The sequence below is a fragment of the Ruditapes philippinarum genome, unplaced genomic scaffold (genome assembly GCF_026571515.1).
Source record: "Ruditapes philippinarum isolate M1 unplaced genomic scaffold, ASM2657151v2 ctg5738_1_1_1_1, whole genome shotgun sequence".
NCBI lineage: Eukaryota > Metazoa > Mollusca > Bivalvia > Venerida > Veneridae > Ruditapes > Ruditapes philippinarum.
This window is the reverse complement of record NW_026862503.1, coordinates 27,049-50,433: the sequence shown is the minus strand read 5'-3', so window position 1 is coordinate 50,433 and position 23,385 is coordinate 27,049. Positions and strand designations below refer to the sequence as shown.

General features: G+C 34.2%; 1 protein-coding gene across 2 annotated transcripts in view; it reads right to left on the bottom strand.

Annotated features, from left to right (window-relative positions):
* LOC132719308 (E3 SUMO-protein ligase PIAS4-A-like) overlaps positions 1-23,385 on the bottom strand; it is a 44,283-nt gene that overhangs the window by 3,047 nt on the left and 17,851 nt on the right. For both annotated transcript variants that reach the window (XM_060703073.1, XM_060703072.1), the window contains exons 7-15: positions 15,028-15,109; positions 13,844-13,876; positions 12,821-12,911; positions 11,469-11,585; positions 8,653-8,749; positions 7,365-7,438; positions 6,372-6,532; positions 2,658-2,791; positions 1,992-2,148 (exon numbers count right to left, since the gene is read on the bottom strand). In XM_060703073.1, the coding sequence (XP_060559056.1) occupies positions 1,992-2,148; positions 2,658-2,791; positions 6,372-6,532; positions 7,365-7,438; positions 8,653-8,749; positions 11,469-11,585; positions 12,821-12,911; positions 13,844-13,876; positions 15,028-15,109 (946 nt within the window). The remainder of the gene's footprint in view (positions 1-1,991; positions 2,149-2,657; positions 2,792-6,371; positions 6,533-7,364; positions 7,439-8,652; positions 8,750-11,468; positions 11,586-12,820; positions 12,912-13,843; positions 13,877-15,027; positions 15,110-23,385) is intronic.

The window sequence follows — 23,385 nt, the reverse complement described above, 5'->3', positions numbered from 1 at the left end:
GCTTGACCATTGTATGAAGTTGTTTTGAATTCCAACCAGTAGTTTTCAAGTCATGCTCTGGACAAGGAAAAGTAACAAAGGGCAGTAACTCTGTAATTTGTCAAGATGGAGTTATGGTTCTTATGCACTGCACTTCCTCTCAATGTGCTTGACCATTGTATGAAGTTAAAATGAATTCCAACAATAAGTCTCAAGTTATGGTCCGGACAAAAGAAAGCAATGGAAAAGTAACAAAGGGCAATAACTCTGTAATTAGTCAAGATGGAGTTATGATTTTGTGCACTGCACTTCCCCTTATTGTGCTTGGCCATTGTATGAAGTTGTTTTGAATTCCAACCAGTAGTTTTAAAGTCATGCTCTGGACAAGGAAAAGAAACAAAGGGCAGTAACTCTGTAATAAGTCAAAATGGAGTTATGGTTCCTGTGCACTGCACTTCCTCTCAATGTGCTGGACCATTGTATGAAGTTATAATGAATTGCAACAATTAGTCTTCAAGTTATGGTCCGGACAAAAGAAAGCAATGGAAAAGTAATAAAGGGCAATAACTCTGTAATTACTTTAGATAGAGTTATGGTTCTTATGCACTGCACTTCCTCTCAATGTGCTTGACCATTGTATGTAGTTATATTGAATTCCAACCATTAGTCTTCAAGTTATGGTCCGGACAAAAAAAAAGAAGGCAATGGAAAAGCAACAAAGGGCAATAACTCTGTAATTACTTTAGATAGAGTTATGGTTCTTGTGCACTGCACTTCCCCTTATTGTGTTTGACAATTGTATGAAGTTGTTTTGAATTCCAACCAGTAGTTTTCAAGTTATGCCACGGACAAGGAAAAGTAACAAAGGGCAATAACTCTGTAATTAGTCAAGATAGAGTTATGTTTCTTACCCACTGCACTTCCTCTCAATGTGCTTGACCATTGTATGTAGTTATATTGAATTCCAACCATTAGTCTTCAAGTTATGCTCCGGACAAGGAAAATGCAACGGACAAAAAAAAAAGCGATGGAAAAGCAACAAAGGGCAATAACTCTGTAATTACTTTAGATAGAGTTATGGTTCTTGGGCACTGCACTTCCCCTTATTGTGTTTGACAATTGTATGAAGTTGTTTTGAATTCCAACCAGTAGTTTTCAAGTTATGCCCCGGACAAGGAAAAGTAACAAAGGGCAATAACTCTGTAATTAGTCAAGATAGAGTTATGGTTCTTGTATACTGCACTTCCTCTCAATGTGCTTGACCATTGTATGTAGTTATATTGAATTCCAACCATTAGTTTTCAAGTTATGCTCCGGACAAGGAAAATGCAACGGATGTCTGGACCGACCGACCGACCACCCGACTGACCGACCACCGGGTGACTCCTATATACCCCCCTAAACTTCGTTTTTGGGGGTATAATAACAGGTCAACCTTTGTAAACTGTCCAAAAAACTAAATTACAGGGCTACAGATAACATTTTGTGTATATTGGGTGATTACCCCTTGTTTTGTGATCTATTGGTTTTTTTCCTATTTCTTACGAGTTATTTCTGTATTTTTTACCCTACCCTCTCTTACCAATTTGGGTTTTAAAGCAAATGTTCATGTAATTTTACCCAAAATTTCTGACCTTCATTGTAGACTGTTGTAGGTTTTGTACGGTAATAAAAAAGCTACTTACTACTATGCTTTATGGTTTATTGGCCTAGGAGTTTCCAAGCTACCTGATATGATTTAAAGGTTAAAACAGTCTGAAACAGTATGATCTGTCTGATGTAAGCATTAAGTATAACTTATGTCTTTACCCACCAGTTCCAATGTAGTTTGCATAAATAAGAATTTATTTACTTTTTCTTACCCTTAGTTATTATTTCAATTGCTTTTTTTGACATTTAAATTGGGTAATTACGCAAATACGCATGATCTGCAGCCCTGTAAATTCCTTGTGAAATATCATATAATGTGTGTACTGGCATGCATAGGTAATATATGTATATAAATCATTTACTTGTCAATTGTACTAGCCACTTCTTCAATTAAATTCTTCACGGCAGGATATTTGTTCATCAGTGTATTGTTTGTCTTCAGTGGAGCTTTTTTAATAGGTGTACCTTCTTCATCAGTCTCAGTCAAGTCTATAACCTCTAGCTTGTCAATTGTTTCATCTATATAAAACAAACACAAAAATATTAAAAAAACTTTTCCTTTCTTTTCTTTTGTTATTTATTATTTACGTCTTAATCTGAAGAATATGATTATCAAATTTGCCCTGTTTTAAAGATGGCACAGTCTTTTCAAACTTTAACTGCCTTCAATATCTAAATACTAAAATTTATCAGATTTTAATATTTGACATTATTACTAGATATTATTTACAGAATAAACAGCTTATAACGACATTCAGGGGACTGCCATATTTACATCATTATATCCAGATATTGTTATATCTAAGCAGCAACCAATTTGAAGAGTCAGGACCATGGCAAAAGTGTCGTTATAAACAATATATTGTTATAAGAGGAGTTAACTGTAATTTGTTTATTCAAGAATAATGAAGATGAAATTTTATTTAAGGTCAAATCTACCAAGATAAGTGTATAATGGTGACAACAAAATTCTAAACTTCTGAAATATCAACCCTTACTCGGACAACTTTTACCTTTTCAAGACTTACCAAGCATAACACATATGTTTTCCTTATCTGTGTCGCCAGTGTCCTTTGTCCCTTTGTAAGTCCAAGAACCATCTTCTAAAATCTCAATCTCCACTATATTCCAGGGAACCGTCTCTAGTATCTCTATGAATAGCCTTTAACAAAAACAAAATATTGTAAACAATTGATATATAAGTGTGTTGAGAGATTTTTAAAATGAATTTCTGAACTCTAAAACTTTCATCTGTGAATATCTAATAATGAAATATACTTATAGAAAAGAAAATACAATCTAACCAATTAAAAACAATGTTCAACAGATTAACTGTAATTACTTGTAAAACTTGAAGAGGGGGTGGTAAATGATCTTATGGTTAAGCTTAAACAGGCTGGTGAAAATGCCCAATTGGCCTTAAGACATAAAATATCATATTTCTAGAAAAATAATTAATATGTTTCTTTCTCACTTGTTTTGTTTAGCATTTATATATGATACAAATCAAAATAAAAAATATTTTGGTTATCTTTTATTTTCTAAGAATTATTTCACTTTTTCCCCATTTTCTGGAAACAAATTATTTGAAGTTCATAAAAATTATGTTGTAATGCAAAATTCTTAATAGAAATGTGTCCAACAACTTTATTTTGCTCCAGATTATTGCGCCAATACCTTTATTCTACATATTTATTTGGATTAAATATTCTGTTTCTGGCATTTTGACAGTTCTTTGACACTGAACATTATACTTTAAAGCTACATTAAATAAATTTCATAAAAACAGAAATGGCGACATTTCATTAATAAATTGGGTTTCATATCGACTCCAGATTTTATTTTGGTGTCAAGACAATCAAAATAAGTTTTATAAGCATAAAAAATTGCAACCTCATTGTGGTGAAATCGGAAGTACAATAATAATTATTTCTGTTTGCAACATCAATATTATATCAACAAACATGACTATGTGCAGCAGTTCTAATCTAACGGTATATTTCCGCATTGTAACGGATGTTTTCATACAATTTAATCCTTTTTATGAGATGATTACTTTTTTCTGAACCACAGGCCTATAGTGCATCGTGAAGCTAAAACGGTTAAAGTGTGTTTGCACAAGAAAATCTCATATTTACTGTGTTCCGGGTGGCAGCTATAACACTGTGACGTAGCGCATACACGAGCTGATTATAGTCTTCATTTGCATGTTAAAATTCGTATACGAACTTTAGTGTTACCGTGGGGTTTTCCGTTTAAAATCCTAATTTATGAACAATATTTGATGAGATTTACAACATAACTGTTAAAAAGGTTTATGAAACTGTATAATGCTTGTTTTTTAAGGCTGACGGCAAAATATTCTTACATATTTATTTAATGTAACTTTAAAGTTTTATTTGAAAACTGAATGAAATGTATGTTGACAGGTGTTGGCGAAATGTATTAGAGCACAAAGAAGTTATTTAACCTATTTTGATTTACACTTTGCATATGTAACATATTTTTTAAAAACTTCAAAAATTATGTGAAATATAAAAACATGAAAAAGGGGAAATAATTCTCACAAAATTGACAGAAGCCAAATATTTTTCTTCCTGTTTCGGTCAAATATTATCCTCAATAAACAACAAAGTTTGAAAGAAATATCTTTATTACTTTCTAGAAATATGATTTTTTATGTCATAAGCCCGATCGGGCAATTTTACCAGCCTGTTAAAGTGTCTGCCACACAGAACAGGGATTATGGTTTCAAGCCCTACAAATTTATCACAACCAAGTTTCCTCAAATTATACCAGTACTATTAATTCCAGAAAGTAGACATGAAATTAGTTCAAACAAGCTGAAAAGCTTTCTTTAACAAGAGCTGTCAGAAGGACAGCGCGCTCGACTTTTTTAGTGCTTGCCTATAAAACAAAACTTTGACAGTTAAGGGCACACAAGACTTTAACTAGGAATTTCTAAGTACAAATCAAGAAACATTTTCACAGAGTTATCTTCTCTTGCTTACAGATAGGTCTCATGATGGCACATAAGAACTCCAACTTCCAAAGTAATATCTCAAATGGTTAGGTCAACAAGTGGACAAGAATGAAAATTTTAACTGAGTTTCTAAGTCAAAAAGGGCCATAATTCAAATAAAATCCTTAACAGAATTACCTTCTCCTGCCCATGTTTGGGACCATGATGGTAAACAAGTATTCCAACTTTCAATTTAATATCTCAACCAGTTCAGTCAAAAAGTTGACTGGTACAAAAAACTTAACCAAGATTCTAAGTCGATAAAAGGCCTTAATTTTTAAAACAAATCCCTGACAGAGTTACCTTCTCTTGCGTACAGATGGGGGTAATGATGTGAAATAGCATTAAAAGTTTCAAAGCAATATCTCAAAGGGTTAAGGCAATAAGTGGATTTTACCCATATTCAATGTATTTTCTAAGTCAAAAAGGGGCATAATTCTGTCAAAAACCTTGACAGAGTTATGTCCTCTTGTCTGTTGGTGAAGGTCGTGATGGTAAACAAGTATGGTCAGTTTCAAAGCAATACCTCCAATGGTTTTGAAATAAAGTGAGGTGGTACAAAAAACTTGACCAAGCTCAATACACTTTCTAAGTCAAAAAAGGGCCATAATTCTGTCAAAAACCTTGACAGAGTTATGTACTCTTGTCTGTAGATGGAGGTTATGATGGTGAACAAGTATGGTAAGTTTCAAAGCCATACTTGTAATACTTCTGAAATAAAGTGGGGTGGTACGAAAAACTTAACCAAGGTGTGACGCCAACGCTAACGCCGACGCCGACGCCGGGGCGAGTAGGATAGCTCCCCTTTTCATAGAAAAGTCGAGCTAAAAACAGCACTTAAATATGTTTACACTGTATATTTTTTTACTCTATATTATTTTCAGATTTTTTTTTTCAAAGCTAGGCCCCAATGTTATAAACATTTCTCTGAGCTATGTTTCAAATCTCAAGATTGCATTGGTCAGTGTATATTCTGGCCAATCAAATACCTGAGACCTGAGCTTGAGATTAACAATTTGCTATATAACTGGGGACCCTCATTTAGCAGTCATTGGACTCTGTTGAAGTTATATATAAAATTTCCTGCTCCTACATGCAGACAAAATTTACACAATGTCACTTTATAAAGCATCAACTTTTTAGCTGACTAACAGGAGAGAAGTCTTCTTAATTTAATGGAACATGTTTAAAAATTTGACCCGCATTAAATAATGGCAAGTGACTCCAAGCACAGGGACTTGATATTTATGAGTTTATAAGAAAATATGTTATCTCTATATTTTCTTATAAAAGCATATTTTGTGTTTTATTGGTTAAATATAAAATTCCTGTACTCCAAGTCAGTGATTATATATAGAGGATATTGAATAAGTATAAATTCAATACTGAAATTTATTGAACATGTTAAACAGAAGTATAGAGACTTGCATTAATATTATTTTATTCAACCAGTTTCATAAAATTAGTATTGAAACTACACCAATACAATATTCTATTTATCACATATCCAAAACAAAACTGTTTACAGTAAAAATGAATCACTTTATCATGTACGCTTATAGTGTGACACTAACATTGCGTCTATACGCTATGTCTGTATAATGCAAATGACATCACGTCAAACTATATGCACGGCTGTGCAATACACATTTACAGAGTTGCAAAACTGGCACAGGCATGTGATAGTCACAGACACTCCTATTTCTTTATCCACACTTACCCATCTATATACAGATCTGGATACCCTGCTGGTTGCTGACAAACCGGACATTTCCATACCTTTTTCATCTTGTTCATGCCTAGTATGGTTCTAGCATCTATACACTGAATATGTGAGCAGTTTTTGCTCCTGCAAGGCTTCGATAGCCGCATCTTTCCTATCTTAAATAAAAAATGCAAATATTAAGTAAAAACACCAAAAAAATTTACTAAGATAAATACAAACTACTTTTTAGTAATTGACATACATTAAAACTGAACTTTGGAATTCATTCCATTTGGTGATAAAGTATTCAAATGATATATCCAGGAAGTCTCTTTTAAAGAAGTCTTTCCCATGATGTGTTACTTTATCTATAGGCATAATCCTTGTATCTTAAATATAGTTACTGAACAGTATGGGTAGCTACGGACGATACCGGAATTAATCCGTGGCTCTTCCGTGGGCGTATTCCGCTAATATGTGACCTGGGTATTAAAAATAAATATTAGGTTGAATATATTTTCTATAGAGAAATAAATAGGTTGAATATATTTTCTATAGATAAATAGAATACAGCCAGTAATACTGACATAGTACTACATAACATATTTGATAAATTGATGTTTTACCTGTATTCTGCAAATTTGTACAGTAAATTTCAATTTTGAATCTGGAACAGTTACTGTTATTGTACTTAAAAGCATTTAAGGTTGTTGTTGTTTTGGGGCGTTTATCTTTGACACAACAGGACTAGAAAGTTTTGTTGTTGTTTTTTGAGATTTTGTAAAATTTGATGAAGGTCTTAACCAATAATGTTTGCACTAAATTTCAAATCATTAGCTCTCTTCTTTTTTCCTGAACACCTTTTAAAAAAATTGTTTTTAATGAATAAACCTCATTTTGTATTACATCATAACCTGGCAAAATTTGATGTTCACTATAGATGGGACAGACTAGAGAATTTCTATACAATTTTATGAATTAGCTCATTTAATATAGTAAATGACTTACCGGACATGTTAAACTGGCTTTAATATTGGTAGTGGCTACCTCACAATCATCATCTGTCTTGAACTTTGACATTACTGAAATAAAAGTCCTCAATTTGTATTATATTGATTCAGTATGTGTAAATTTGACTTCAGTGTCTCCACTAATCCTATGCCTGCTGGCATCAAACTGGACAAGGATTTCTCACCAGTATAGAGCTATCAGTCAACCTTCTGTATGCTAGTAGTGAAAATACAAGCTCAAGAAAGCAGCTTTGTAAAATAAGCAATCCAAATAGAAGTTTCCAGAAATATTTGCTGTAACATTAAATAAGTCTACAAGCATACAAATACCAATCTAAACACCATCTCTGAAGGACCCCTTTCCCCAATTCTCCCACAAAGAGATCCTCAAATATATGACACTAGATTAACCAGAATCAAACCATTTCAATTCAAGGGGCATAAATGTAAAATGCTGATTAATATGCCTTTTCACTAGTTTTGGGGAAAGTGCCCTTGCCCTTTTTGTGGGGAAAAATGCGCGATTTTCACTTTTGGGGAAAATATCATATTTTCACACATTTTGGGGGAATATCATAATCTATTTGCATATTTTCCTCCAATTTACTATAGTACTAAGCTTTCTGTCCAACATGAGTTAAAGACATTTTTTACAGATCAATTTATTGCCCCTTTATATTAACTCACATTTCCTCATTATAGAATTTTATGTAGATCATGTGAGGGTTCTTGGTTTGATTCAGAAAGTACATTATTAACAGTTCCCACTGTATTACTGGCACTGTGCCAGGCTTGCTATTTCCAATGGTTGGGCATGTTGTGCTACTCAGACATATGGGCTTGCGAGGGGATACATGTATTGGATTCTGTTGCACTTACAAGGTCATCAATTCATCCAATTTTTAATAAACAATTACAAACGTCACTCAATCTTATTTCCTTTTTTTGTTCTGTGACATTGTTTATATTATATTTTTAAACAAGAAAGTTTAATTCTTCAGTTTGACTTTTCTTTTAAAGGGGAAATATTCGCAAGAAGGGGAATTTTAGACTGTTTTTTGGGGGAAAAAGTTAGTAACTTGGCTTGGGGAAGTAGCCTGATACCGCAAAGAAGGGTAAAAAGGCCCTGGTGCATATTGTAAATTGAAATTTGAATTAACTTTCTCCATCAACAAAACAGTTTATAAGAAAGACAGAATGCATTCAATCTTTATTTTTGTGCTGAGTTTTTCTTTCAAAAGAAAAAATTGAAAAAAAAAAAAAAAAAAAAATCAAATCCAACTTACTGAAATCTCTTGTCTCCTGCACAGGTCTCACACTGATACCTTCAAGCAGTTCATTTATAGTCTTCATTTTAAAGACTTCACATGCAAAATGTAATGTCTGAAAGATAGAAAATCATATCAAGAGCGCCTCATGCAGTGTTAATCTGTTAAAACGTTAAATTCCAAAGATAATAATTTCAGAATTATGCCCCTTGTCTAACAACTGCACTTTGTCATGATAAGCACATATTCCAAGTTTCATGTTGATAACTATTACAAAGTTTGAATAATGGGCTACATAAAAGTTTTTGAATGACAACAATTTTGATTCCAACACCACTGGAGCAATCATAATATCTCAACTTATTCTTCTAAACAGACAAGCTATATAAGATAAATCATAATATTCTCCTTTTCTTCCAAATTATTCTTGCTTTCAACTATTCTAGGATAAGTAAATAAATCATGCCTCACTGTCAAAGGGATATGAATACATTCTTCTAACTATTGTAGCATTTTAAGATTTCACTTTCACACAAACACTGTTACTGATAAGAAGTTTTGCTATCAAAATTTTTAAATTTCAAGTCTTTGTGTTGTAATAGTACACCACCTCAGGCAAACACAAGTGTTAGTCTCAACAATAATAATACTATGCATGTGTGAAAAACTTTCTAAGCTTTGTAAATTCACAAACTAGTAGTGTATGCAAATAAAGTGAAGTGCAAGGTTGATGTATCATTCAAACAAAGCAATGCTCCACCACTACTGTAAACTTCTATAGGCTTTTCTAATAAAACATTTGAGCCGCGTCATGACAAAACCAACATAATGGGTATGCAATCGGCATGGATCCAGACCAGCCTGCGCATCCGCTCAGTCTGATCAGGATCCATGCTGTTCGCTATCAGTTTCTCTACTTGTTATAGGGTTTGTAAGCGAACAGCATGGATCCTGATCAGACTATGTGGATGCGCAGGCTGGTCTGGATCCATGCTGGTCGCAAACCCATTATGTTGGTTTTGACATGACGCGGCTCATTTTAGAAGATATCATAAATAAATTATACATTTATTCATGCAAAATCAAATCTGATAAAAATCAGCTCTAAATAATGCTCCACTTTTAGATATGTGACCACCATTGGCGAGCATTTATAATTTTAAAAGCAATGTGATTTCTAATTTTAACCCTGGGAAAACCAATACTGAGTGGGTTAGTTTCAGGATTAGAAGAACAAACATGGCGTTTTCCATATAGCCGACAGGTAAACTGGCAAAACAGTCTTGCCCATTAAAAATTGACTCTTATTATTTCAAGTTAATTTATTAAAAATTACTTCAAACATTTTTTTTTTCAAACAAAAATCAACAATTTGTTAATTTTCCAAGGATAACGGTATTATGATACTTCTTCTAATGCCCATGTAAACTAGAACTATCACTAAATGTGATTAATACCCCCACAAGACTGCTTCGGAAATGAGGATGTTACTTGTAACAGAATACCTTGTAAAAGAAATGAAATATAGAGTTATGGTTGTGGGCAATAAAAGATAGTTGTGGTTCTTGTATGTTGCATTTCCTTTCAATGTGGTTGGCCATTGATGAAGTTTAATTGAATTACTCTGTAATAAGTCCAGAAAGACAAAGAAAAGAAACAAAGGGCAATAACTCTATAAATACTGAAGATGGAGTTATAGTTCTTGTGCACTGCACTTCCTCTTATTGTGCTTGACCATTGTATGAAGTTGTTTTGAATTCCAACCAGTATGTTTTAAGTTATGCTCCAGACAAAGAAAAGTATCAAAGGGCAGTAACTCAGTATTTTGTCAAAATGGAGTTAAGGCTCAATGTGCTTGACCACTGTATGAAGTTATAATGAATTCCAACAATTAGTCTTCAACTTATGTTCCAGACAAAAGAAAGCAATGGAAAAGGAACAAAGGGCAATAACTCTGTAATTACTTTAGAAAGAGTTATGGTTCTTGTGCACTGCACTTCCCCTTATTATGTTTGACAATTGTATGAAGTTGTTTTTAATTCCAACTAATAGTTTTCAAGTTATGCCCCGGACAAGGAAAAGTAACAAAGGGCAATAACTCTGTAATTAGTCAAGATAGAGTTATGGTTCTTGTGCACTGCACTTCCTCTCAATGTGCTTGACCATTGTATGTAGTTATATTGAATTCCAACCATTAGTCTTCAAGTTATGCTCCGGACAAGGAAAATGCAACGGAAGTCTGGACCTACCGACCACCGGGTGACTCCTATATACCCCCCCAAACTTCGTTTTTGGGGGTATAAAAACAGTTTGAGTGGATGGCTAAAAATAGCTTTCTGAGGAAATCAGAATTATAAAGAAGGCGAAACATATACAGGCAAAACATTTAGTCGTCCTCCGATCTACATAAAAATTCGTAGATCTTAACTTTAGTCAGTTTGTGCAAAGTCATGCTTTGTCCAGAGGCTATTGTATTAAGCAACCATTTTTTAATATTTCCCTTGAGTGGTCTCTTAATACAAGCTTGGCTGAAGCTATTGAAATCAGATTTCTTTTTTTAATTTTTTTTCTTTCTAGTCACACCAACATCCTAAAGCTATATTGGTGAAAGATGAACTAAGGTTCCCCGTTGTGCATTATTTCAGGCACAAGCAGGCACCACAGTAGAACCACCGTTCTTCCATAAGCTAACTGAAGTCGAAGTCCTGCAAACAACAGTATGAGTAACTATTGCATATAACAAGATTTTAATCTATGTGACTTGTTGGTCCAATTCTGCAAGCCTTAACTGTTTTTAGATTTAAAGATATCTAAATATGTTAATATTTACTCACATGACTTTTTATAAAAGAAATTCTTAATCTATTTTCATCACCACGCAACTCCAGCAGATCTGTAATGTCAATTGAATCCTTCATACCGGCCACAGAAAAGTTACCATTATCTTGTTTCTGAAACACCATAAAATTGTAACATTTTACCAACATCTTTTTTAAACAAAAGGGCCATAATGGCCCTGAAATCACTCACCTGAATATAGAAACTCTCCATGACAAGGAACAAATAATATTTTAAACTATAAATAAAAGCAGATATAAAATTTAAATCTTAAACTGATATTACAAAGTTCGTTTTTGTATCTGAAATAGTGCAAATGTAAAAACATTACTGGTTGCTATTGCTAAGGGAAAACAACAGTTCTAAAAGATGTGTACATATAAGGAAAATCAATGACCCCCTGGGCTTTTATTTGAACAAACTTGGTAGAAACTTACTAGAAGATGTTTTATGCTGAATATCTAAGCACTAGCTATTTGGGTTTTTTAAAGGAAAATTTCTTTTTTGTTTTTTCTATATACATATAAGGAAATCATTGACCCCCTGAGTGGGGCCAATTTTAACCCCAGGGCTTTTATTTGAACAAACATGGTAAACACTCACTATAAGATCAAGAAAACAAATGACCCCCTGGGGCATGAACAATTTAGTAGAGACCTACTAAATGATGTTACAAATCAAATATCTAAGCTCTAGCCCATGGGGTTTCAGAAAAGGGATTTTTTTAATGTTTTACTATATACAGAAGAAAATCCATGACTTCTCCACCATCCCTTTCCCCAGGGCAGTGCCAATACTCACAACAATTACTACAATCCTAGCTGGATTTTAAGTAACATTTGTAAGGAGCAAAAAGCATTTAAATTGAACTAAATGAATGTTTCTTAAATTAAAAAAAAAAATCAATGTCAAATTTATTTCAAATGTAGGTATGAAGACACTTAGGCCATTACAGCCTTAGAAAACAAATCTCAATTGTTAGCGTATACTGTATAAGTTTTCCAACAACAGCAGCGCATGTGATGTTAACGCTGGTTCCTTATGAGCAACGATTATTAATAACTTATTTTGACAAAATTTGCAAGTTCAAAAGGGGCATACCTCAAAAAATAAATCTTTCAGAATTATGCCCCTTGTCTAAAATCTGTCCTTTGTCATTATAATCAAGTATTCCAAGTTTCAAGTTTTAAAATGTTTGAATAATTGACTACAATAACGTTTTTTGCACGACAACAACAAAGACGCATCAATCATCAGATCTCAACTTTTTCCTAGGAAACAGACAAGCTATAAATAAAGTAACTGTTACAGTGGAAGATTTTGTATACTCTTTAAAAATGACACTTACCAGAACTGCTGGAGTCCGCCAATTTACTCTTACATTGACCCCTTCAGGAAGCCCAGGTTTAACCTCACCCTTATCTGTGACAATCCAGAATCTAAAAAATAAATTGTATAATTTTATACATTCTTTATATTTGTCTTATTTTCTATACTTGTCTAAATTTCTACACTTGTCTTACTTTCTACATTTGTCTAATTTTCTACATTTGTCTTATTTGCTGACAGGCAAAAACATGTCTGCAAGAATAATACACTAACAAGACTTGTCCATGGACAGAAACCTTGCTAAACTTTTCTCAGTCTTGGATAGTATGATAAAAGCAAAGAAGAAAAGGGGGCATAATTCTGCAAAAGTGCTTGGCAGAATTATCTCCTCTTTTGTAGGTAAGTAATTGTCTCATTCTGTGATGCTTTATGATAAAGTAAGCAAGATATTACAAGTCAAAATACAGGGAAAAATACTCTAAAGTGACATGTGTGAAGACAGACAAAACCCCAGGCATAAAAAAATGTGACAATTTTATAGAGTGGACATAACCCTGCACCTTTTGTTACTTATTTGTATAGACCTTTGATTGACAATAAAATAGTTAAATAATGAAAGTTTAGTAAATCTTTCCTGACATTAACTTTCACGATCAATGTCATTTGAATTGTATGGTAACATTAATAATTAGAAAGTGTGGGGTTATATCCACTCTATATTATTAAAGGTGTGGGGTTTTGTCCACTCTATAATATTTTGATGTGTGGGGTTTTGACATGTGGGGTTTTGTCCTACATTCGTCGCTCCCTTGTAAGTCTTTGATATACATGCATCACTATTTTCCACAATATTGTAACACATATATAGCATATAGGTTAATATGTAGATGAAAAATACTGCTGTCATCTTTAAGCAATAACAGAAACAACATTGGACACTGCCAGATTTTAATCATAGATAAATTCTATTTACTCCTTTTCCCTAAATAATTGATCTGGCAAAGAGAAATAAAACACATAAAAACCTTATTCAACACCTCACCTTAACTTCACTGCTATGTCATTCTTCTTACTTCTGTAAAGAAAAGAAATGTTTCTTTTATCTTTCATACCCAACTTCACAATAAAATAGTTCCTAAGACATAAAGACATAGTGCATGGGTAAATGTTGGAAATTTTTTAAAATCCTGAAATCCTGAATTAAGCAGTATTTCTATTGTTTTACATAGGAAAAACCGAAAAAGAATGCTTTCTGGAGCCTGAAAACCCTAAACTTTAGGAAAAATCCTTAACACATTTACCCATGATAGAGATAACGCTAACAAGAAATATTGTTCTCATTTTTTTTATGTTATGTAAAGTCATTGTGCTTCTAAAGTTATGTTTGTTTGTTCGTTTTGGGTTTTATGTCACATCGACACAGTATAGGTCATATTGCGACGTTCCAGCTTTACTGGTGGAGGAAGACCTTAGGTGCCCTTCCGTGCATTATTTCAGGCACGAACAGGCACCTGAGTAAAACCAGTGACGTTCCGTAAGCTAGCTGGATAGCTTCCTCACATGAAAGAATCCAAAGTCCCTGTCAGGATTCGCACCCACAGCGGTGAGGGGCAAGTGGTTTGAAGTCAACGACCTCAACCACGGACGCCCCCCCCCCCCCATAAAGTTATGTAAAGTTACTGTTCTTTAACACTGTATTTCCTTTAACTAGTTTCTAAAAGCATGTAAAGTTCCAATATGATATTATTGACATTTTAGAAGTTATACTCCTGATACACATTATTAAAATAATTTTAGTATCAAAGGGAGACAATAAAAAAATAAAGCAAGGTAGCATTATGGCTTTTGTGCACTACACTTCCTTCTGCTAATCCTTTAAAAATTTTCAAGTTATTCTATGGACAAGCATAATTAAATATAATTAAGGGAGATTAATCAAAACTAAAAAATGTAGAGTTATGGCCTTTTGACACTGCACTTCCCCTCACAATTCTTTACATTTGTGTGACAATTGAAACAGATATTGTTAAATGTTAAGTAGTAACATTCTAGAAAATTAAATAAGGCAGAATTAAGAAACTTCTCCAAACAAGCATTATTGAGCATTATAAAGAAAGATAATTTAAAAACTAAGCAATGTAGAATTATGGTTCTTTGACAATTAACTTCCTATTTCCGGTCTCTACAACAGTGTGTAGTTTCATTGATAGTTTAGTAGTTGCTTACCTTAAATTTTCCTTCAATTGTTTCAACACATCATCTTTCAAACTAAATAAGTAACTGTTATGAGTGTATTCATAGCTGCCAACTGAAAATATATACAGTAAAAACTTGCTAAATAGACCACTGAAGGGACTTTGCAAATCTGGTCTTAATAGCGGGTTGGTCTCTTTAATGAGTTTGGGCAAACTAAAAACCAGGCAATGCATTTTTTCTTTTAGACAAAGTTCTTTAAATTCTTTAAATTTTTAAACTTCTCTAAAGATACAAAATGTATTATGAATGTCTTTAAACACAAACTGATTTTTATATTCTAGTTAAAAGAATGACACAACTTACTCAATTAAAGACTGATGGAAATCACCAATTGACAACAAAACAAACCGACCAATTAACCTTTAATTATTTTCACAGTTTTCATCGCCGATAACAACTTCAAAACAAGAGGGCCATGATGGCCCTGAGTCGCTCACCAGAAATAACTGTTTTTCAGTGTTATTTTTCAAAGAACTTGCTGAAAGACCAGTCCAGCTCAACTTTTACTTGCCCTTCTAATTTTTGAAATATTTTGCCCTAATATTTTGGAGGCTTTGTTAGAAATATCTATGTTGCAAGTGTGTTCCCATGAGACTATGTAGAATAAAATAATGCAGAATAAACAGGTCTAGGATTTCATGATATTTACGGACAGTCTGTAAATTTTTGGTCGAGCCATAATTTTACAGATTTTTGTATCTGTAAATTTACAGACATTAAGTAAGACAAGAGGGCCATGATGGCCCTGAGGTCGCTCACCTGTATATAGGCTCCCCCCCCCACCCCCACCCCCCCAACGTTGCAGGGCCAATTTAACCCAAGGGCTTTTATTTGCACAAACTTGGTAGACACCCATAAGAAGATGTTTCATGCTAAACATCTAAGCTCTAGCTCATTGGGCTTTTTAAAAGAAGATTTTTTTTAAGTTTTTACTATACACATATAGTTAAAAACAATGACACACCTGGGGCCGGGCCAGGGCTTTTATTTGAACAAACTTTGTAGACACTTACTAGAAGATGTTTCATGCTTAATATCTAAACTCTAGCTATTTGGGTTTTTTCAAAGAAGATTTTAAGTTTTTGCTATACACATATAAAGAAAATCAATTACCCCCGGGGCGGGGCCAATTTTGACCCCAGGTCTTTTATTTGAACAAACTTTGTAGACATTCACTAGAAGATGTTTCATGCTTCATATCTTAACTCTAGCTATTTGGGTTTTTTCAAAGAAGATTTTTTAAGTTTTTACTATACACATATAAGGAAAATCAATGACCCCAGGGCTTTTATTTGAACAAACTTGGTAGACACCTATTAGAACATGTTTGATTCTAAATATCTTAGCCATAGCTTTTTGAGTTCTTTAAAAGAAGATTTTTTAAGTTTTTACTATATGCATATACGGAAAATCAATGACCCCCCGGGGCGGGGCCAATTTTGACCCCAGGGCTTTTATTTGAACAAACTTGGTAGACACTTATTAACACATGTTTCATGCTAAATATCTTAGCTCTAACTCTTTTGGTTCTTTAAAAGAAGATTTTTTAAGTTTTTACTATATGCATATAGGGAAAATCAATGACCTCCCGGGGCGGGGCCAATTTTGACCCCAGAGCTTTTATTTGAACAAAGTTGGTAGACACCCATTAGAACATATTTCATGCTAAATATCTTAGCTCTAGCTCTTTGGGTTCTTTAAAAGAAGATTTTTTAAGTTTTTACTATATGCATATAGGGAAAATCAATGACCCCCCGGGGCAGGGCCAATTTTGACCCCAGGGCTTTTATTTGAACAAACTTGGTAGACACTCATTAGAAGATGTTTCATGCCAAATATCTAAGCTCTAGCTCTTATGGTTTTTTAAAAGAAGATATTTAAAGTTTTTTCTTTCGGTTGCCATGGCAACCAGAGTTCTGCATGGAATTAAATTCTTTGAACAATTTTTAAAGGTGACCACCAAAGGAACATTCCTGTGAAGTTTGGATGAAATTGGCTTAGTGGTTTATGAGGAGATGTCATTTAAAGTAAAAGTTTACGGACGGACGGACGACGGACGGATGGACGAAAAGCGATCACAAAAGCTCACCCTGTCACTTTGTGACAGGTGAGCTAAAAATAGTAGAAGCTGCATTAAAATTCAAAACCACAAGTTTAAATGTAACAGTATGGTGAGATTCGAAACAATATGATGACTTTCAATTTTCACTTTTATTAAATATTTCAAAATCATCATACAAAGATGAAACTCACCACATTACCTTTGTAAATATAAACAATCAATAAAAAAAACTAGTCAGAAGCTGCGGATTTTAGTGTAAAATTAAAAACAGCAAATTTCACATTGAATATAGATTTGTAAATTTATGGATTGAAAAATCTTTAAATTTCTAGACTATCCCTGGGATATAAGATAATGTCCCAGACTATCCATAAATTTACGGACAGTCCATAAATATCATGAAATACTAGACCTGATAAATGACCACTACAGCAGGGTTAATTTTGATGGAACATTTTTTCTTTATAACTTTTGTAAATGAATACACAAAATGTCACATGCAAAATATGTAAGGTGTTTACAGTATGGGACAACAAACTTTATTTGAGGGCAAATATGAGCCCAATCGGTAAAATTATGGAGCTTTGGTAGCGTTTGTCAAGCGTAACACACTAGTTCCGATTTTCCGTCAACTCCCGTAACCAGTACCATACGGTACTAAAAAACTCTAAAGTTTGTGCATTCCGATGTGAATGATTTGTCTTTATTTTCAGTAATACAAACTGTGCAAGTCATTTTAACCCTTTACCTCATATATACGCGAAACAACGCACTTTCGACCCCCCCCCCCCCCTTTTTTTAGGCCTGAAATAGTGAAAAAATATCCTATTTGGGCCCAAACCACATCTTTTCGTTTCAGAAATGTTGCTAAAAAAGTGAGCATTTTTTCGGCGGCGCCCCCCATCCAAAAGATACATCAGGGGGGTGCCAGAAGGGGGATGTGCCCCCTTCTGTTTTGGGGGGGTTTGAAGGGGGCGGAGTCCCCCTCATCGCCAAGAAAATTTTGGACTTGTGAGAGGCTAAAAATGACCCCAGGTCAATCATAAGGTAACGTGTAACCAAAGCTGAAAAGCCTTTGACTCTATCTCAATCCCTTGAGGAGTTGCAGCACTTTAAAATAAATTTGATGTTAAAAATCGAGGCAAAATAGTGATTTTTGGCAATTTTGAGATGTCCCCTTGTTGCCATGGTAACATGAAATTTAAGACTGAGTATGTCGTTACAAAGGCAATGGTCCAGTCAACATTTGTGCCAAGTTTGATTAGTATTGAAGCATTTTTCATAGTTTCATAGCAGTTTGAACTTGTAACAGGAGGCTTTTCAGTGAAAACGGCCATTTTTCACAATATGCTCATGGGGGAAAGGGTTAATACCCAAAAATTCCTTACGAAAAAATCCCTTCGGAGCATTATCATTTTGCTTGGATTTCTCAGTTGTTTCAGCATTCGCCAATTGATTTGGTTGGGAAACCTTATTTGGTATAGGTGCAGAGTTGTTTACGGTAGATTCTGTCGCTCCATCAACATTAACATTGTCTTTATTGAAGAATGAAGTCAATCTTGGCTGCTTTTTTTCGAAGCAGACATTTGTGAATTTACCCGGATAATGATGTCACAATCTGAAGCACCTGAGCGCTTTTAACATGTAATAATCACTAAAGCGTCTAAGATAAATCATGTGACCGATCAGCTGATGAAATTCATGCTATTTATAGAAAAATATATATACTACAACGCTCGCAAAAATATGCGTCACGGAAAACACACGGCTATAATATTACCAAATCAAATTCAAAAGTACTGTGTCAAAAACGCAGAAAACGCTCTCTAGAGAAAACACTGCATGAAGTGATGTAATTAAGTGAATATGAATGAAACCAAATAAAGCTTGATACTAAGTTCTTATATAACTTGTATAATGTGCTTAAGTTATTTCATAAGAGGTCATGACCTCAAATAATTTCATCAGCAAACAGCTGGTCATTCACATGTATGAAAGAAATTCCAACATGAGTTGTTTCCCTTTCATTAAACTATAATTTGAAGAAATGCCATGGTCTGGGGTATCTTAGCTTTAGCAGTCCCTAAAAATGGCCAATCAAATAAATATGAGCATTTTGTATAAGAGATTACTATAAGAATGCTAATAACAAAGTTTGGTTATCTTCCATCAATAAGTTCTGTAGAAAAAGCTGTCTAAAGGTTTATATAATTTTTAGCTCCCTTGACCCCTAAAAGGGGCCTATCAAATTAATATGAGCAAATTTGATAAAAGACTACCAAAGAATGCTACAGACAAAGTTTGGTGATCATCCATCAATTGGTTCTGTAGAAGAAGATGTCTAAATGATTTTCTATTTTTAGGTCTAGAGACCCCTAAAAGGGGCCAATCAAATTAATATGAGCAAATTTGATAAAAGACTACCCAAGAATGCTACAGACAAAGTTTGGTGATCATCCATCAATTAGTTCTCTAGATATAGATGTTTAAAGTAATTTCTATTTTTAGCTTTAGCAGCCCCTAAAAGGGGCCAATCAAATTGATATGAGCAAACTTGATAAAAGACTACCCAAGAATGATACAGACAAAGTTTGGTGATCATCCATCAATTAGTTCTGTAGTAGAAGATGTTTAAAGGTTTTTCTATTTTTAGCTCTGTTAACCCCTAAAAGGGGCCAATTGAAATGGCTTGATCAAATTTAAGTGTGACTGTCACAAGGATGCTACAGACCAAATTTGAAGTAAATCTGTCCAGCCGTTTCAGAGAAGAAGACGATTGTTGACGCATGACTACGGATGCCAGAGTATCCCCCTTTGATACTAATAGCTCACCCTGAGCCTTCGGCTCTGGTGAGCTAAAAATAATAATTGCATCACGTTTATGTTTGTTTAAAGTTATGGTAGCGACAACACCTCTAAACAAGAGCTGTCGGTAGGACAGCAACGCTCGACTATTCTAAGTGCTTGATAGTAAAACAAGATTGCATTTGTGAAAAATGCTATGCCACCGCATTAATACAATACTAAATAGTAGTGTAGGAACAGATTTTTTTTTGTTTCTATACAATTTTGAAGATTGTCATAATGCATAGATCCCTGACCTTATAAATAATCTAATTCTTATTATCAGATTAGTGGTTAAATCTGTTGTTAACTCAATAAAAGATCAGAGTAGGAATATATCAATGCACACGAGTCTAGTGAATTTGGTGGTGAAGGTCATATTTCACACAGCCTAAATTTCATGACTACATCAAAGGACAACACAGTAAGACACTTTGTCAAAATCTAGGTCAGCTGAAATCAAAGTTCACTTTACATCTTAATCTGTGCACATGGTTCAAATTTCATAGCTGTACATCAAAGGACAAGAAATTAGGTCACATCATCTAAATCTAGGTCACCTGATTATCAAAGTTCAATTTTACAACTAAAACTGTGCACATGGTCAAAATTTCATTGCTGTACATCAAAGGACAAGAAAGTAGGTCACTGTCCCCTTGGGCAAGGCAAAATTTTGGACCCAAGGGTTTAATTCAAAACAATCTTGATACAGGTCCACCAAACAACATTTCAAGTCAAATATCTAAACTGTAGCTTTCTCCCATTCAGAAAACATTTGTTTTATTTTCTGTTTTTACTATGTGTACACAATGAGAATCACTGCCCCCGGGCAGGGCCAATTTTGACACAAGGGGACAAATTTGAACACCTTTGGTAGAGGACCTATAGATGATATTATATAGCAAACATCAAAGCTCTATGTCTTGTACCTTCAGACAAAAATATTTTTTATTTTTTTACTATAATATTATGTACATAATGAAAATCAATGATCCCCGGGGCAGAACCAATTTTGACCCCAGGGCTATAATTTGAACAATCTTGGTAAAGGTTCACTCATCAAAGTCTCATGCCATATATTTAACCTCTAGCCTATGTCAATTCAAAGAAGAAGATTTTTCAATTCAGAGAAGAAAATTTTTACTTTATACATATAAGGAAAACTATCGCCTCTGGAGCAGGGCAATTTTAACACTAGGGTTATAATTAAAACAACTTTTGTAGAGGACCCATAGATGATATTATATACCAAATATCAAAGCTCTAAGCCTTGTACCTTCAGACAAGAAGATTTTAGAATTTTTTACTATATGTACATAGTGAAAATCAATGACCCCTGGGGATGGGGCCAATTTGACCCCAGGGCTATAATTTGTACAATCTTGCTAGAGGTTCACTACACAATGTTTCATGCAAAATATCTTAACTCTAGCATTTGTAAAATAAGAGAAGATGATTTTTTAAGTTTTTACTATATACATATAAGGAAAACCTGTGGCCCCCGGGGCGGGGCTAATTTTGACACTAGAGACAAAATTTGAACAACTTTGGTAGAGTACCTATAGATGATATCATTCAACAAATATTAAAGCTCTAAGCCTTGTACCTTCAGATAATAAGATTTTTTTATTTTTTTACTATTATGTATATATTGAAAATCAATGACCCCGGGGCGCGGGCAATTTTGACCCCAGGGCTATAATTTGAACAATCTTGCTAGAAGTTCACTTCTCAATGTTTCATGCAAAACATCTAACCTTTAGCATTTGTCAATTGCTAGAAGAAATTTTTTAAAGTTTTTACTATATACATAAAAGGAAAACCAATGACCCCTGGGGCGGGGCAGATTTTGATCCCAGGACTATAACTTGAACAATCAGGGTTGAGGTCTACCAGACAATGCCTTATGCAAAATATCTAAGCTCTAGGCCTTTTGGGTCTTTACAAGAAGGCATTTTAAGTTTTTACTATATGTACATAATTATAGTGAAAATCAATGACCCCCGGGGCAGGCCGATTTTGACCCCAGGGCTATAATTTGAACAATCTTGGTAAGGGTCTACCAGACAATGCCTTATGCAAAATATCTAAGCTCTAGGCCTTTTGGGTCTTTACAAGAAGGTATTTTAAGTTTTTACTATATGTACATATAGTGAAAATCAATGACCCCCGGGGCGGGGCTGATTTTGACCCCAGGGCTATAATTTGAACAATCTTGGTAGAGGTCTACCAGACAGTGCCTTATGCAAAATATCTAAGCTCTAGGCCTTTTGGGTCTCTACAAGAAGGTATTTTAAGTTTTTACTATATGTACATATAGTGAAAATCAATGACCCCTGGGGTGGGGCCGATATTGACCCCAGGGCTATAATTTGAACAATCTTGGTAGAGGTCTACCAGACAATGCCTTATGCAAAATATCTAAGCTCTAGGCCTTTTGGGTCTTTACAAGAAGATTTTTTAAATTTATTCTTATAATTCCTTTTGGTTGCCATGGCAACCAGATTTCTGCATGGAATGAAATTCTTTGAACAACTGTGGAAGCCCTTCACCCAAGGATCAATCTTGCCAAGTTTGGTTGAAATTGGACTAGTGGTTTTTCACAAGAAGATTTTTTAAGTTCACTATATAATCTATATAACACACACACACACACACACACACAAACAAACAAACACACACACAGGTGAATCGCTATATGCCACCGCATCGCAGATGCTGCGGTGGCATAACAATCTTGATACAGGTCCACCAAACAATTATAATTTGAACAATCTTGGTAAAGATTCCATATAAGGAAAACCTATAGCCCCAAGGGCGGGGCTAACTTTGACACTAGAGGCAAAATTTGAACAACTTTCCTAGAGTACCTATAGATGAAATCATTTAACAAATATTAAAGCTCTAAGCCTTGTACCTTCAGACAATAAGATTTTTGATTTTTTACTATATGTATATATTGAAAATCAATGACCCCCGAGGTGAGGGCAAATTTGACCCAAGAGCTATAATTTGAACAATCTTGCTAGAAGTTCACCTCACAATGTTTCATGCAAAATATCTAACCTCTAGCATTTGTCAGTTGCTAGAAGAAATTTTTTAAAGTTTTTACTATAAGTTTTTACTATATACATATAAGGAAAACCAATGACCCCAGGGGCAGGGCCGATTTTGACCCCAGGGCTATAATTTTAACAATCTGGGTAGAAGTCTACCTGACAATGCCTTATACAAAATATCTAAGCTCTAGGCCTTTTGGGTCTTTACAAGAAGGTATTTTAAGTTTTTACTATATGTACATATAGTGAAAATCAATAATCCCCAGGGCGGGGCTGATTTTGGCCCCAGGGCTATAATTTGAACAATCTTGGTAAGGGTCTACCAGACAATGCCTTATGCATAATATCTAAGCTCTAGGCCTT